Below are 17,394 nucleotides of genomic sequence, written 5' to 3'. Positions count from 1 at the left end.
GTCGGTTTTGAATCTCCGAATCCTGAAACTCATCTAACAAGAATGGAGAATGGAGTAATTAATTTATTTTTCTCGCTGAAGATGGCTCAATCTCGAGCCGAAACGTACGAATGTATATTACACTGGAAATAAATCAGTGATTCTGATCATTTACGCACCAATAACTGCGTCTGACTCTCATATATAGCCATACTTTTATCAATTTTTAGAAAATAATTAAAAGGATAATTTATGCATTGTTTTTTTACAAAAGAATAAAATCTGAGCAAATGTGAAAAATTTGCTCATATATAATTATATACAATTGTATTTTATATACAATTATTACATTTATATATCATATCATATCATACTATCATACTATTATATAAAACCCGACTGTTTGTCTGTCCGTCCGTCCGTCTGTCCGTGAACAACTACTCATTCGTTAGTGGATCGAATTTTTACCAAAAGTATATGAAACAGGGGTAGAATTTTCCGGGGATCTGGCAACGTGTTTAGAATGTTCTAAAACGTCAAAAAATTAAATTTTGTACAAAATGTTCTTGTGTATGTATGTATGTATGAGTGTATGTGTGTGTGTGTGTGTGTATATTGTTGTCCGTATGTGCTCTAACTTCTGTAATTTTTTAGATATTGGGATATATATATATTTTTTTTTTTTTTTTTATCGATAGAGTATCATGTAAGGAAGGTTGGGATTAAATTTGGCGATGATCGGTAAAAGGGTTCTTTTTTTTTAATTTTGAATTTTTTTAGAAATGTCCGTGGTTGCTCTAACTTCCGCAAATTTGGAAATATTGATCAATGTTTAATTTTATTATATTTTTCAGTCTTTTCTACCCCTATTTCATATATAATTTTTTAAGAGTTGGTTGATTAGACTTAGCTTTATATCAAAAACAAAATTAATATAAACAAAAAAGTATAATTAAAGAAAGTTAAGGAAGGATAGAGGCAGCTAGACTTTTAGAAAAAAAGTAAGAAGAAGATGCAGCTTGTAAATTTTATGAAAAAATTTGAAAAAAAATTGTGCAAATTAGAAATTTGCACTTGGCTTCCTCATCAAATTGAGATGTGGAAATGTGCACATAGCAAAGTCACAATTTTTGTGAGAGAGTAGAAAATTAGCAAATTGAATCCATCAACGTATTGCTACGTGCAAAAAACTTCCTCTATGAGGAAGCCAAACTAAAAATTATGCATCTAAAATACAAGATTCCTCATAGAGAAGCTTTGAGCGCGTAGCAATACGTTGTGGATTCAATTTGCTAATTTCCTACTTTCTCACTTCAAAATTGTAACTTTGCTATGTGCAAATTTCCACATCTCAATTTAATGAGGAAGCCAAGTGCAAATTTCTAATTTGCACATTTTTTCCTAATATACTTATAATTTAAAATAAAGGCTGTCTTAATGTGAGTACGCGTTTAAACATAAGCCGGATACTGTCATCAATCAAAACGGTCAAAAGTGATGTATAAAATATTATCAGGAAAAATGGTAGAATATGCCAGAATAAATTAGGTTGGTGCTATATACATATATACAATAATAACTTAAGAATAACAAATAATGAATATCACTATGCTGACATTTGCACCTACAACGTATATTCAAATACTTATATAAATTTTATTAAATATAGAGATTTTTTAATATAATATTTATAAGAACTATGTATGAATTGTACATTTTATATATCTACTTTTAATTTCTGCAATACTAATGTCAAACAAATAAATATCTAATGTAAATAAATATCTAATCTAAATTTCTAAATTGTCTATATTTAGAATGCATGGAAGAACGTGAATATAAGCAATTCGTATTTATTTAAATTATATTTGCGAACTAATTGAAATATTATTATTATTACTATTATTTGAGAGGCACATTTATGATCAGAATTGCAAATAAGTATTATAAGAATGCTCTAATAAAAAAAATTTTCGCAGAATTTTCTTTAGCTATTGATTGTTTTGTTATTACATATATTTTATAATCTTTAGTATTAAAATGATTTTTGATTGTGTACTTATCTCGACTATGGATTTTTGTGGAATGTATTCTTAAATGGTATCTTAAAGATCTGTTTTTTGTTAAAAAGAAATATTTTGCCACAATCATGACATTTTGCCTTATATCTCAATAACTCCGAGTAATATTGCCTTAAGTCGTCAGGTAGTGTGAGAGTGTCATCATCGAGAGATATTCCATGTTTTATCAATAAGTGTATAAGTGTGTATAAGTGTGTATAAAGTCAATAAGTGTCGATGCCGTAACCTTTCTGTAATACAGACTGTCTGATATTAATTGTGGTACAGTGATTGGCTCAACAAACGTTTGTAGAATATCTCACAAAGATCATAAAAAGACATGATTCACTTATTAGGATGTATGTTTATACGGATATATAGTTAAAATTTTCATAATTACCAGATCGCGTACAGATCTTGAAACATATCTTTTTCAATTAAAAGGATAAAAAACGTACCAAGTGAACGTGCACATTTATGATCAAAATTGCAAATAAATATTATATGGATGCCCTGACAAAAACTTTTATTCGCTCAATTTTCTTTAGTTATTGATTTTATCATTACATTTATTTTATAATCTTTAGTATTTTAATAATTTTTTGAATGTGTACTTACTTATTTCGACTCTGGATTCTTATGGAATGTCTCCTTCTTAAATGTTCTCGTAAATTTCGCAAATGTGTTAAGAAAGACACTGTTTTGCCACATTCTTTACATTTTGCCTTATATCCCGGTAACACTGAGTAATATTGCCTTAAGTCGTCAGGTAGTGTGACAGTGTCATCATCGAGAAATATTCCATGTTTTTTTAATAAGTGTACTCTCATTATTTTTGTGCGATCTTTTAGATGAAGTACCTTAATTTCTTTTTTACAGGTCGTGCACTTCACCAGCGAAGGTTTCAATTCCTCGAAATAATTCCACAATTTGCTGCGTTTTTTTCTTGATCCCTTTCTGTAATACAGACTGTCTGATATTAATTGTGGTACAGTGATTGGCTCAACAAACGTTTGTAGAATATCTCACAAAGGTCATAAAGAGACATGGTTCACTTATTAGGATGTATATGTTTATACGGATATATAGTTAAAATTTTAATAATTACCATATCGCGTACAGATCTTGAAACATATCTTTTTCAATTAGAAGGATAAAAAACGTACCAAATATACGTGCACATTTATGATCAAAATTTGAAATAAATATTATATAGATGCTCTGATAAAAACTATTATTCGCTCAATTTTCTTTAGTTATTGATTGTTTTATCATTATATTTATTTTATAGTCTTCAGTATTTTAATAATTTTTTGAATGTGTACTTACTCATCTTGACTCAGAATTCTTATGGAATGTCTTCTTAAATGTTTTCGTAAATATCCCGTATTTGTTAAAAAGACAATGTTTTGCCACAATTTTTACATTTTGCCTTATATCCCGGTAACTCCGAGTAATATTGTTTTAAGTCGTCAGGTAGTGTGACAGTGTCATCATCGAGAGATATTCCATGTTTTTTTAATAAGTGTACTCTCATTATTTTTGTGCGATCTTTTAGATGAAGTACCTTAATTTCTTTTTTACAGGTCGTGCACTTCACCAGCGAAGGTTTCAATTCCTCGAAATAATTCCACAATTTGCTGCGTTTTTTTCTTGATCCCTTTCTGTAATACAGACTGTCTGATATTAATTGTGGTACAGTGATTGGCTCAACAAAGGTTTGTAGAATATCTCACAAAGGTCATAAAGAGACATGGTTCACTTATTAGGATGTATATGTTTATACGGATATATAGTTAAAATTTTAATAATTACCATATCGCGTACAGATCTTGAAACATATCTTTTTCAATTAGAAGGATGAAAAACGTACCAAATATACGTGCACATTTATGATCAAAATTTGAAATAAATATTATATAGATGCTCTGATAAAAACTATTATTCGCTCAATTTTCTTTAGTTATTGATTGTTTTATCATTATATTTATTTTATAGTCTTCAGTATTTTAATAATTTTTTGAATGTGTACTTACTCATCTTGACTCAGAATTCTTATGGAATGTCTTCTTAAATGTTTTCGTAAATATCCCGTATTTGTTAAAAAAGACAATGTTTTGCCACAATTTTTACATTTTGCCTTATATCCCGGTAACTCCGAGTAATATTGTTTTAAGTCGTCAGGTAGTGTGACAGTGTCATCATCGAGAGATATTCCATGTTTTTTTAATAAGTGTACTCTCATTATTTTTGTGCGATCTTTTAGATGAAGTACCTTAATTTCTTTTTTACAGGTCGTGCACTTCACCAGCGAAGGTTTCAATTCCTCGAAATAATTCCACAATTTGCTGCGTTTTTTTCTTGATCCCTTTCTGTAATACAGACTGTCTGATATTAATTGTGGTACAGTGATTGGCTCAACAAAGGTTTGTAGAATATCTCACAAAGGTCATAAAGAGACATGGTTCACTTATTAGGATGTATATGTTTATACGGATATATAGTTAAAATTTTAATAATTACCATATCGCGTACAGATCTTGAAACATATCTTTTTCAATTAGAAGGATGAAAAACGTACCAAATATACGTGCACATTTATGATCAAAATTTGAAATAAATATTATATAGATGCTCTGACAAAAACTATTATTCGCTCAATTTTCTTTAGTTATTGATTGTTTTATCATTATATTTATTTTATAGTCTTCAGTATTTTAATAATTTTTTGAATGTGTACTTACTCATCTTGACTCAGAATTCTTATGGAATGTCTTCTTAAATGTTTTCGTAAATATCCCGTATTTGTTAAAAAAGACAATGTTTTGCCACAATTTTTACATTTTGCCTTATATTCCGGTAACTCCGAGTAATATTGTTTTAAGTCGTCAGGTAGTGTGAGAGTGTCATCATCGAGAGATATTCTATGTTTATTTAATAAGTGTTCTCTCATTATTCTTGTGAGATTTCTTGGATAAAATACCTTAATTTCTTTTTTACAAGTCGTGCACTTCACCAGCGAAGGTTTCAATTCCTCGAAATAATTCCACAACTTGCTGCATTTTCTTCTCGGTGCCGTAACTTTTCTGCAATACAGACTGTCTGATATTAAATGTGGTACAGTGATTGCCTCAGCAAGCGTTCGTAGAACTTCTCACAAAGATAAAAAAGAGACATAGTTTATTTATTAGAATGTACATTTATACGGATATGTAGTTTAAATTTACCTAACTACCAGATCTCGCACATAGATCTCCAAACTTACCTTTTTCCAAGAAAGATAAAAAACGCGCCAAGTATACGTAATCCATACAACACCTTTATCAAAGAGAGAAAATTTTGATCTAATTTGATCTCATAATGCCATTTGTATTTTTTTGCTACAAAAACAATAATATCAAAAGATTTGCGCCAAGTAAATATGATAAGAAACACTTGGCGCCAAATGTCTTTTGTGTGTGAATCTAAATAATAAAAAAACAGTACAGGTTGTGTACCTTTTGATATCATTTTGTCATTGATCATTTATCATTGATATTTTTGTAGTAAAAAATATGTAATTATAAAACCAAATTTGATCAAAATTTTTTAAAATAAAGTTTGTGTATAAATTTTATTATCTTTTTGGTAAATATATTATCTTTTTTCAAAAAAGGTATGTTTTGTACGGATATCACTTCTTTTTTTACAATTACTAGACACCACAGACGCGCGCTTCGCGCGCGCTAATTAGCTTTAACATTATGCAATTACTATTACACTATTAACTTCTTGATACACACAACTGTCAAAATATCCGATGACAGCTGCAAATGAAGTAAGCGCAGCAAGAGAACCAATTGGCATCGCGAAAAAGCGGCAACAAATAACTTCGAGATATGCGAGTATCGACTTAACATGCCTTTTATTAGAAAGGAAGGAATATGGGAACCATGAAAATATAAAACTTTTGATATATTAATTTGCAAATAAAAAAACGCGGACAACACAGAAGCAAAGATATTGTTCTGCAGTATTTTAACGTTCTGCTGAAGGATTCGTATGGGTAAACGTTGAACTTGAAGTGTTTGGTTTGCATTGAAATACGGTGCAATTAGATAGAATTATTTAAAATCACAGGTTTGCGCGATTTTGATCAGACACGCTTTGCTTTCTGGGAATTTATTTTATTCGTTTGATGCAAACTTTCGGGTATCATTGTTTTTGTAGCAAGAATAGTTATTTGTGTAACAAGTGAGGTAAGATGAAAATTCCCGGGTGCGGAGTTTACGCACGAGCCGAAGGCGGGTGCGGAGTTTACGCACGAGCCGAAGGCGAGTGCGGTAACCGCACCCGAGAATTTTCATCTTTACACACGACTTACACTCCCTATTTTATGTTGCAAGTGCCTGGAAAGTGGTCTATCACGCACGCGTAGCGTGCGTAATGGGGCACTTTCCATGCACGTGTTACATAAAAACATATATAATTGTATGACAAAATTAGATCTAATTTTTTTTCAATAAAGATTGTGTATGGAGCACGTATACCTGGCGCATTTTATTCACTGTTTTTTAAAAAAAATATGTTTTATACGGATATCACTTCTTTTTTACAATTACATAGAAACCATTGCATGATATGATAATATAAAACTTTTGATATATGAATTTGCAAATAAGAAAACGTAGACAATACAGAAGCAAAAGTATTTTCTGCAATATTTTAATGTTTTGCAGAAGGATTCTTTTCATAACCCGTAAAACTTGAAATACTTGGTCAGAATCGAAATGAGGTGCAATTAGAAATAGAATTATATAAAATATTAACGTTAAATTATTCTATAATAAATTATTCTTTTCAGGAGAGTAAATATTTCAATGATATATCATTATATTGTATTATATATAAACAAACAAACAATTACCCATCACGTGCCCTTGTTCCTTTTCTCGATTGTTCACATGTTTGGGGATCTAAATCAACTATTTCCTGACTTTGACATTCTGCAGCGGAATTTGTGTTATAATCCATTGAACTTGAAGTGCTTGGTCTGCATTGAAATACGGAGCAATTAGAGATCGAATTATTTAAAATATTAACATTGTAAATTAATCTTTTGCAAAAGAGTAAATATTTAAATATCAAGATATTATTATATTGTATGATATAAGCAAAAGGAATAATTACTCATCAAGTGTGCCTGTTTTTTCTGTCGTTTCTTTAAATGATTGAACGGGCAAACCAGATAGTTCTTCACTTTGACGTTCTGCAGTAGGATCCACACTATAATCCGCTAAACTCGAAGTGCTTGGTCTGTATTGAAATACGGTGCAAATAGAAATAGAAAATATTTAAATAAAAATTATTTAAAACATTAACGTTGTAAATCATTGCTTTGCAAAAAAGTAAATATTTAAATATCAAGATATTACTATACCGTATAATATAAGCAAAACAAATAATTACTCATTAAGTTTGCCTGTTTCTTCTGCCGTTTCTTTAAATGATTGAACGGGCAAACCAGACGTATCTTGACTTTGACGTTCTGCAGAAGGATCCATACCATTATCCGCTAAACTTGAAGTGCTTAAAATTAGAAAAAGGTAATAATTATTAAAATACTACAACTGTACGTATTACTTAATGCTATTATATGTACTTATTATAGGTGAACCGTAATGGAGTAAAGTGTTTTGTAAGTGAGAGTGAGAAGGAAGGAAGAGAAAGAGATAAAGAGAGAATGTTTCATATCTCGAATTTCTGTAATGCTAATGTCAAACAATTAATGTCTAGACTGAATTTGTGATTAATAGATAAGTGAAATACGACCAATATGATATAAAATTAAGTTAGGGAGAAACGCTATTTTAAGATAATTGTTCTATTCTAGCTTTAGTTGAGATGAAGAATACCCCGGTAAAAAATGTTTTATATAAAAACATATTTAAATATATATAATCATATAATATTAAAGGAATGCCCCTGGCAATTAAAGCGGATAGGCATTTTTTGCTCATCTATATTAGATATAGGTCTCTGCAGGAAAAAGGAGCGACCTGTCGCCGTCAGAACACGTGATTGCTCTCGTGCGTTTTTTATGAGGAAAAAATAAATTATGTGTGTTTTCTTGCGATTTTTGCTAAGGTAGCGTAGCTTGATTATTAGTAGTATTTGTTCCTTAACCACTATGAATGTTTTTTTATTAGAATTTTCTGTTTTTAAAACTCTATTGGGTTTAAAATTTTTCACTTGTTGCTCATACTTATTTTAACTTTTGTACATTGCTTTCTCATAGTTTTTAAGTGTGCAAGTAGAAACTTGTTTAAGTGGAGCAAGTAGAAACTTGCACATTGCTTCCTTATAGTTTTTAAATGTGCAAGTAGAAACCTGCACATTGCTTTCTCTATGAGGAAGCCAAATTAATAAATATTTACTAATAATTATGCATAAAAAAATAGGCTTCCTCATAGAGGAAGCAATGTGCAGGTTTCTACTTGCACATTTAAAAACTATAAGGAAGCAATGTGCAAGTTTCTACTTGCACACTTAAAAACTATGAGAAACCAATGTAGAAGTTTCCACTTGCACACTTAAAAACTATAAGGAAGCAATGTACAAGTTTCTACTTGCACATTTTTTATTAGAATTCTCTGTTTTTAAAACTCTATTGGGTTTAAAATTTTTCACTTGTTGCTCATACTTATTTTAACTTTTCCAAGTTCACGCCAAGTAGGTGCTTTGGGCAAAGCGGATAAATCATATTCTTTTTGGTCACAGACTGGTATTCTGGGTATTCATAGTCAGATTTTATATTTAAAACTGTCTTAAATACAATCTTAAGATGTCATAGAGTGTCATAAACCAATTACAGAGCCGTATTAGCATCTTAAGACATTATACTTAAGAGAGTCTTGAAATAAGAACGGATTATGAATACAAGTCATATTGTGACTGCTGTTTTTTTCTGTTTTAAGATGGTTTTTACAAATGACCAAGCGAAATAAACGGAGACCAGTTCCAATGATCCATCCGCTTTACCCAGAGGTGTCGGGCAAAGCAGACAGTTTCTTTTACTTTAATTTTTGATTGCAAAGAGGTTTAAATATTTAACTTTTTTATTTTTTTCTTATTTTATTTGAAAATTGATTACTTTAAGAGAATTATTAGAATAAAAAAGGTTTAGATCTTTAACTGTGTCTGTCTTCTTGCTAAACCTTAACATATCCGCGCTGCCCAGGTTTCCCCTGTATGAAGTATTATATAAAATATGTCCATGATATGTCCATACTATGTTTTTTTCTCTTGTATAATTTCTGTTTGTATGTACAAAAAAAATAATAAGGAAAGAAATTAGAAAATAATTAAAAGGATAATTTTTGCATTGTTTTTTTACAAAAAAATAAAGTCTGAGCAAATGTGAAAAATTTGCTCATATATAATTATATATAATTGTATTTTATATACAATTATTACATTTATATATAGTTATATATAGGCAAATAAATGAACAATGCGAAAATTATCCTTTTAATTATTTTCTAATTCTTCTTTTTTATTATTATTTTTCTTGAACATACGAACTGCAGAGATTACAAGAGAAAAAAACATATATGGACATATTTTATATAATATTTTATATAATATCATATAATTAGGTATGTTTAAATATGTTTTTATATGAAAAATTCTTTACCGGGACATAAATTCACAAAAATAACTTTATTAGACTACCAAATCTTGTCTTGATTGTAAAATGGCTTATCTCCCTAATTAAACTTATGATATTTTGTTGAACATTATAATAACGTTTTCCATAATTTGATTGTACTATGTCCGTCGTGTTTTACTTATTTACTGGTTATATACGTCGCTTGAAAAAAACGTTTTTCCTAAAATACATACAATTTAAAATAGAAGCTACCTTAATATGAGTACGTGTTTAAACATAAGACGAATACTATCATCAATTAAAACGGTCGAAAGTGATGGAATATTTTCAGGAAAAATTGTAGAATATGCCAGAATAAATTAGGTTGGTGCTATATACAAATACATTGCAATAATAACTCAAGGATAACAAATAATGAATATCACTATACTGACATTTGTAGACCTACAACGTATATTCAAATACTACAAAGAACGGTTGATTGTTGGTTAACAGAAACTTTTATTAATTATTATTCATCTACGTAATCAGTAGATGGCAGATTTGAGAGTTGTCTTATATATATATATATATATATATATATATATTAGATTCTATTAAATATATAAAGCTATTTAATTTAAATATCTATAAGAACTAAGTATAAATCGTACATTTTATATATCTCCCTCAAATTTCTGCAATACTAATGTCAAACAAATAAATATTTAATGTACATAAATATTTATTCTAAATTTATAAATTGTCTTTATTTATGAGATGCATGAAAGAACGTGAAAATAAGCGATTCATATTTATTTAAATTACATTTGCGAAATAATTAAAATATTATTATTATTATGATTTAAGAGGCACATTTATGATCAACATTGCAAATAAGTATTATAAGGATGCTCTGATAAAAAAATGTATTCGCAGAATTTTCTTTAGCTATTGAGATTGTCTTGTTATTACATTTATTTTATAATCTTTAGTATTAAAATAATTTTTGATTGTGTACTTACATATCTCGAATCTGGATTCTTGTGGAATGTATTCTTAAATGTATTCGTAAATTTGACATATTTGTTAAGAAAGACACTGTTTTGACACAATTTTTACATTTTGCCTTATATCCCGGTAACACTGAGTAATATTCCCTCAAGTCGTCAGGCAGTAGTGTGTAAATATCATCATCGAGAGATATTCCATGTTTATTTAAGTGTACTCTCATTATTTTTGTGCATTTTGTTGGATAAGGTATCTTAATTTCTTTTTGACATGTCGTGCACTTCACCAGCGTAGGTTTCAATTCCTCGAAATAATTCCACAACTTGCTGCGTTTTCTTCTCGATGCCGTAACCTTTCTGTAATACAGACTGTCTGATATTAAATGTGGTACAGTGATTGGCTCAACAAGCGTTTGTTGTAGAATATCTCACAAAGGTCATAAAGAGACATGGTTCACTTATTAGGATGTATGTTTATACGGATATATAGTTAAAATTTTCATAATTACCAGATTGCGTACAGATCTTAAAACATATCTTTTTCAATTAGAAGGATAAAAAGCGTACCAAATGTACGTGCACATTTATGATCAAAATTGCAAATAAATATTATATGGATGCCCTGACAAAAACTATTATTCGCTCAATTTTTTTTAGTTATTGATTGTTTTATCATTACATTTATTTTATAATCTTTAGTATTTTAATCATTTTTTGAATGTGTACTTACTTATTTTGACTCTGGATTTTTATGGAATGTCTCCTTCTTAAATGTACTCGTAAAGTTCCCACATTTGTTAAAAAAGACACTGTTTTGCCACAATCTTTACATTTTGCCTTATATCCCGGTAACTCCGAGTAATAATGTTTTAAGTCGTCAGGTAGTGTGAGAGTGTCATCATCGAGAGAAATTCCATGTACATTAAATAAGTGGGCTCTCATTTTTTTTGTGCGATTTGTTTGATGAGATACCTTAATTTCTTTTTTACATGTCGTGCATTTCAACAGCGAACGTTTCAATTCCTCGAAATAATTCCACAACTTGCTCCATTTTTTTATCGATGTCATAACCGTTCTGTAATACATATTGTTTAATATTAAATGTGGTACAGTGTTTGGCTCAGCAAGCGTTCGTAGAATTTCTTGCAAAAGTAAAAAAGAGACATAGTTTATTTATTAGGATGTACGTTTATACGGATATATATAGTTTGAATTTACATAATTACCAGATCTCGCATATAGATCTCCAAACTTACCTTTTTCCAAGAAAGATAAAAAAAGTGTGCTAGTAGAAACTTGCACATTGCTTCCTCATAGTTTTTAAATGTGCAAGTAGAAACCTGCACATTGCTTCCTTATAGTTTTTAAATGGGCAAGTAGAAACTTGTACATTGCTTCCTCATAATTTTTAAGTATGCAAATTATAAAATTGAACATTGCTTAATTAACATTTTATTTCACTCATAAAGCTTTCTCCATGAGGAAGTCTGTTTTTTTTATGCATAATTATTAATTGATATTTATTAATTTGGCTTCCTCATAGAGGAAGCTTCATGAGTGAAATAAAATGTTGATAAGCAATGTGCAAATTTATAATTTGCATACTTAAAAAATGTGAGAAAGTAATGTTCAAATTTATATTTTGCATACTTACAAAATTATGAGGAAGCAATGTGCAAGTTTCTACTTGCCCACTTAAAAACCAAGAAAAAGCAATGTGCAGGTTTCTACTTGCACACTTAAAAACTATGAGGAAGCAATGTGCAAGTTTCTACTTGCACACTTTTTTTTATTGTGATAAAGCTTTATTGCAACTAATATCTGTTATACTAATATCTGTTATACTTTTACAAAAATCAATTAAATAATTAATGTTTTTACTAAAATAATCCCTACTAATTGCTACTAATTGGTAACTTCTTCACCGATCCTCGCAAAATTCAAAACAACCTTCCTTTAATGATAATCTATATAAAATTACATCTTATACACTGCTTTTTAAGCAGAAATCGGTAATTCCTTCACCGATCCTCACCAAATTCAAGAAAAAACTAAAGAATATAACAGAATTAGAAAGAACACGATATCTCAAAATTTGCGGAAATTGCAGCAACCACAGACATTTCTCCAAATATTATAGACCTTTGATCGCGTATAAAGCTGGGTCTAATCAACCAAATTCCGCAGCTTCTTTCTCCGCTGCTTAATACCAACTTTCTTCTAGAATCTAATGATACTCTATATAAAATTACATGTATAACTTATACATGTAACTTTTTAAGCAAAAATCGGTAACTCTTTCACCGATCCTCGCCAAATTCAATACCTTCTTTAAATGATATTTTATCCATCAAATAACTTGCACATTTTTTAAGCAAAAATTGTTACACACTTTTTAAGCAGAAATCGGTAATCCCTTGACCGATCCTCGCCAAACTCAGAACAACCTTCCTTTTATGATACTCTATATATAGAGATTACATGTATAGCTTGTCCACTTTTTAGGCAAAAATCGATAACTCCTTCACCGATCCTCAAAAAATTTAAAATTTTATAAAGAAAGAATCCCCTTTTACCTATTATCGCCAAATTCGAAATACCAACCTTTTTTTAATGATACTCTATATAAAATTACATATACAACTTATACATGTAACTTTTTGAACAGAAATCGGTAACTCCTTCATCGATCTTCGCCAAATTTTAAAGAAATATATATGAAATAAAGGTAGAAAAGACTAAACAATATAATAAAATTAGAAATAGCCCAATATTTCAAAATTTACAAAAGTTAGAGCAACCACGGGCATTTCTTAAAAAATTCAAAATTTTTTTTAAAAAGAACCTCTTTACCGATCATCGCCAAATTCAATACCAACCTTCCTTGAATGATACTCTATCGATTAAAAAAAAAACAGCCCGATATCTCAATATTTGCGGAAGTTAGATCAACCACGGACATCAAATCACCACATACACACACATATATACGGACATTTCTTTTAATGCAATATGTCGACGTTTTAGAACACTCTGAACATATTAGCATCAAAAATTCAAAAAACAATCTTTTCTTTGGTTTTTTCCACCCCTATTTTATACATAATTCATTTAAATTTGGTTGACTAGATCCAACTTTATACGCAATCAAAGGTTCATATACGAAATTTACGAAAACAAAGCTTCCTCTATGAGGGAAACAATACAGGTTGTGTACCTTTTGATATCATTTTTTTCGTAGTAAAAATATGTAATTATAGGACCAAATTTGGTCAAAATTTTTTAAAATAAAGTTTGTGTATAAAGCACGTATACCTGGCGCATTTTATTATTCTTTTTCAAAAAAGGTATGTTTTGTACGGGTATCACTTTTTTTTACAATTATATGGGAACCATGAAAATATAAAACCTTTGATATATTAATTCGCAAATAAAAAAACGCGGACAATACAGAAGCAAAGGTATTGTTCTGCAGTATTTTAACGTTCTGCTGAAGGATTCGTATGGTAACTTGTTGAACTTGAAGTGTTTGGTTTGCATTGAAATACGGTGCAATTAGTAATGGAATTATTTAAAATATTAATATTTTTTAAATAAAATATTGAAAAGAAATCTATAAATAAAACATTAAATAAAATATTTAAATAAAATTAAATTAATCTTTTGCAGCAGAGTAAGTATTTCAAGAGTAAGATATCATTATATTGTATGATATAAACAAAACAAATAGTTACCCAATATGTGCTTTTTCTTTTTTCGATCGTTCACATGTTTGAGGATCCAAATCAACCTTTTCCTGACTTTGACAAATTGCATTAGGATTTGTATCAAAACCCGTTGTAATTGAAGTGCTTGGTCTACATTAAAAAAAGGTGCAATTAAAAACAAAATTATAAAAAATATTTACGTTGGAAAATTACTTTCTTGCAAAAGAAAAAAAAATTGTAAATCTTGTACAAGAGTAAAAAATTAAATATCAAGATATCGTTATATTGTATAAGCAAAACGAACAATTACTCATTAAATGCGCCTGTTTCTTCTGCCGTTTCTTTAAATGATTGAACGGGCAAACTAGATGTATCTTGACTTTGACGTTCTGCAGAAGAATCTACACTATAATCCGCTAAACTTGAAGTGCTTGGTCTACATTGAAATACGGTGCAAATAAAAATAGAAAATATTTAAATGAAAATTATTTAAAACATTAACGTTGTAAATCATTACTTTGCAAAAAAGTAAATATTTAAATATTAAGATATTACTATACTGTATGATATAAGCAAAACAAATAATTACTTATCAAGTGCGCCTGTTTCTTCTGCCATTTTTTTAAATGATTGAACTGGCAAACCAGATAGTTCTCCACTTTGACGTTCTGCAGTAGGATCCATACCATTATCCGCTAAACTTGAAGTGCTTGGTCTGTGTAGAAATGTGTTGTGATTAAAAGTAAATAAGAAGAAGTAATATTATTAAATATGTCACAGTTGTAAGTTATATTTGTGCAGAAAAGTGAAGGCGAAACTTCCGAAAACGTCCATGCTCAGATTTAGATGAAACTTTGTGAATAGGTTCCTTTTAGATAGAAAACACATATACTAAAAGGATTTTTTGCGACTCCAAAGTTTAGCAACTTCTTTAACATTTTTAACTTACTGCCTCCGCACATACATTTTCCACGCGAAACAAACCAAAACAGCTCTCAAGTAATGTAAACAACCATAAAGTCATACCCGTCAAAGTCATAACATAAACATCATTGGTGAAACTTCCTCTGTGAGGTGAGAAGTAGAGGTGAAATACTACCTCTACTTAAACGAGCTTGTAAAGCGCGCCACGAACCTATGTGGCACCTCGTGAACTATTTCGGGACTACCACACCTCCCCCGAAAGCACGGGGGGGGTGTGCGTGAACCTCGGTTCGCGTAGAAAGTGTATGCGTGAACTATTTCGGGACTACCACACCTCCCCCGAAAGCACGGGGGGGTGTGCGTGAACCTCGGTTCGCGTGGAAAGTATATGCGTGAACTATTTCGGGACTACCGCACCTCCCCCGAAAGCACGAGGGGGTGTGCGTGAACCTCGGTTCGCGTGGAAAGTGTATGCGTGAACTATTTCGGGACTACCACACCTCCCCCGAAAGCACGGGGGGGGGTGTGCGTGAACCTCGGTTCGCGTGGAAAGTATATGCGTGAACTATTTCGGGACTATCGCACCTCCCCCGAAAGCACGGGGGGGGTGTGCGTGAACCTCGGTTCGCGTGGAAAGTGTATGCGTGAACTATTTCGGGATTATCACACCTCCCCCGAAAGCACGGGGGGGGTGTGCGTGAACCTCGGTTCGCGTGGAAAGTATATGCATGAACTATTTCGGGACTATCGCACCTCCCCCGAAAGCACGGGGGGGTGTGCGTGAACCTCGGTTCGCGTGGAAAGTGTATGCGTGAACTATTTCGGGACTACCACACTTCCCCCGAAAGCACGGGGGGGTGTGCGTGAACCTCGGTTCGCGTGGAAAGTATATGCGTGAACTATTTCGGGACTACCGCACCTCCCCCGAAAGCACGGAGGGGGGTGTGCGTGAACCTCAGTTCGCGTGGAAAGTATATGCGTGAACTATTTCGGGACTACCGCACCTCCCCCGAAAGCACGGGGGGGGGTGCGTGAACCTCGGTTCGCGTGGACAGTGTATGCGTGGAGGCAGTAAGTTCCGCCCCCCTGCGGGGGGTTCCACTTTTTTCGGTAAAGCAGAATATACAGCAGAGTATATAAACTAATATATTTGTACTTTGTGTATGATTTTATAGTTGTTTACATTACTTGAGAGCTGTTTTGGTTTGTTTCGCGTGGAAAATGTATGTGCGGAGACAGCAAGTTAAAAATGTTAAAAAAGTTGCTAAACTTTGGAGTCGCAAAAAATCCTTTTGGTATATGTGTTTTCTATCTAAAAGGAACCTATTCACAAAGTTTCACCTAAATCTGAGCATGGACGTTTTCGGAAGTACAGCCAAAGTGAATATTTAATTAGTTAGATACCATTACATTGTGTGATATAAGTTATAAGCAAAACAAATAATTACTTATCAAATGCGCTTATTTCTTTTCTCGTTTGTCCAAATAATTGAACGGGCAAACCAGGTGATTCTTGAATTTGACATTCTGCAGCAGAATTTGTATCAATACCCATTGAAATTGAGGTGTTTGGTCTGCATAGAAATGTGTTGCAATTAGAAATAAAATCATATAAAATATTAACGTTATAAGTTATTCTTTTTCAGAAAAATAAATATTTTAATAATAAGATATTATAATTGTATGATATTATATGAACAAAACAAATAATTACCCATCAAGTGCCCTTGTTTCTTTTCTCGATTGTTCAGATCGAAGAACAAAATTAACTATTTCCTGAATTTGACGTTCTAGATTAGGATCCTTATCGTGACTTGTTGAACTTAAAGTGCTTGATCGGCATTGAAGTACGGAGCAATTAGAAATGGAATTATTTAAGATATTAACGTTGTAAATTAATTTTTTGCAAAAAAATTAATATTTAAATAGCAAGTTATCATTATATTGTATAATAAGCAAAACGAATAATTACACATTAAATGCGCCTGTTTTTTCTTTAAATGATTGAACAGGCAAACCAGATATATTTTGATTTTGACGTTCTGCAGAAGGATCCATAGTATTATCCGTTAAACTTGAAGTAC

At 31.0% G+C, this 17,394-nt stretch overlaps 2 protein-coding genes across 2 annotated transcripts in view; both read right to left on the bottom strand.

The window, feature by feature from the left end:
• The window catches only part of LOC139809140 (uncharacterized), a 19,537-nt gene extending 16,165 nt beyond the window's left edge, over window positions 1–3,372 (bottom strand). The window contains exons 1-2 of the mRNA XM_071771831.1: window positions 3,369–3,372; window positions 2,658–3,063 (exon numbers count right to left, since the gene is read on the bottom strand). Of these exons, the coding sequence (XP_071627932.1) occupies window positions 2,658–3,063; window positions 3,369–3,372 (410 nt within the window). The remainder of the gene's footprint in view (window positions 1–2,657; window positions 3,064–3,368) is intronic.
• Window positions 2,863–17,394, bottom strand: LOC139808557 (uncharacterized). Its single transcript, XM_071770666.1, has 14 exons — window positions 17,283–17,394; window positions 17,025–17,141; window positions 16,759–16,884; window positions 14,976–15,101; window positions 14,414–14,536; window positions 11,410–11,754; window positions 10,695–11,036; window positions 7,488–7,607; window positions 7,209–7,334; window positions 6,946–7,071; window positions 4,784–5,125; window positions 4,076–4,411; window positions 3,369–3,703; window positions 2,863–2,996 (listed from the first exon to the last, which is right to left on the bottom strand). The coding sequence occupies exons 1-13, from the start codon at window positions 17,366–17,368 to the stop codon at window positions 3,433–3,435; spliced, it is 2,586 nt and encodes an 861-aa protein (XP_071626767.1). The 5' UTR covers window positions 17,369–17,394; the 3' UTR covers window positions 2,863–2,996; window positions 3,369–3,432.

Source organism: Temnothorax longispinosus, chromosome 2 (assembly GCF_030848805.1).
Source record: "Temnothorax longispinosus isolate EJ_2023e chromosome 2, Tlon_JGU_v1, whole genome shotgun sequence".
Taxonomy (NCBI): domain Eukaryota; kingdom Metazoa; phylum Arthropoda; class Insecta; order Hymenoptera; family Formicidae; genus Temnothorax; species Temnothorax longispinosus.
The sequence above is the reverse complement of the archived record's forward strand: the minus strand, read 5'-3'. Positions and strand labels throughout refer to the sequence as shown.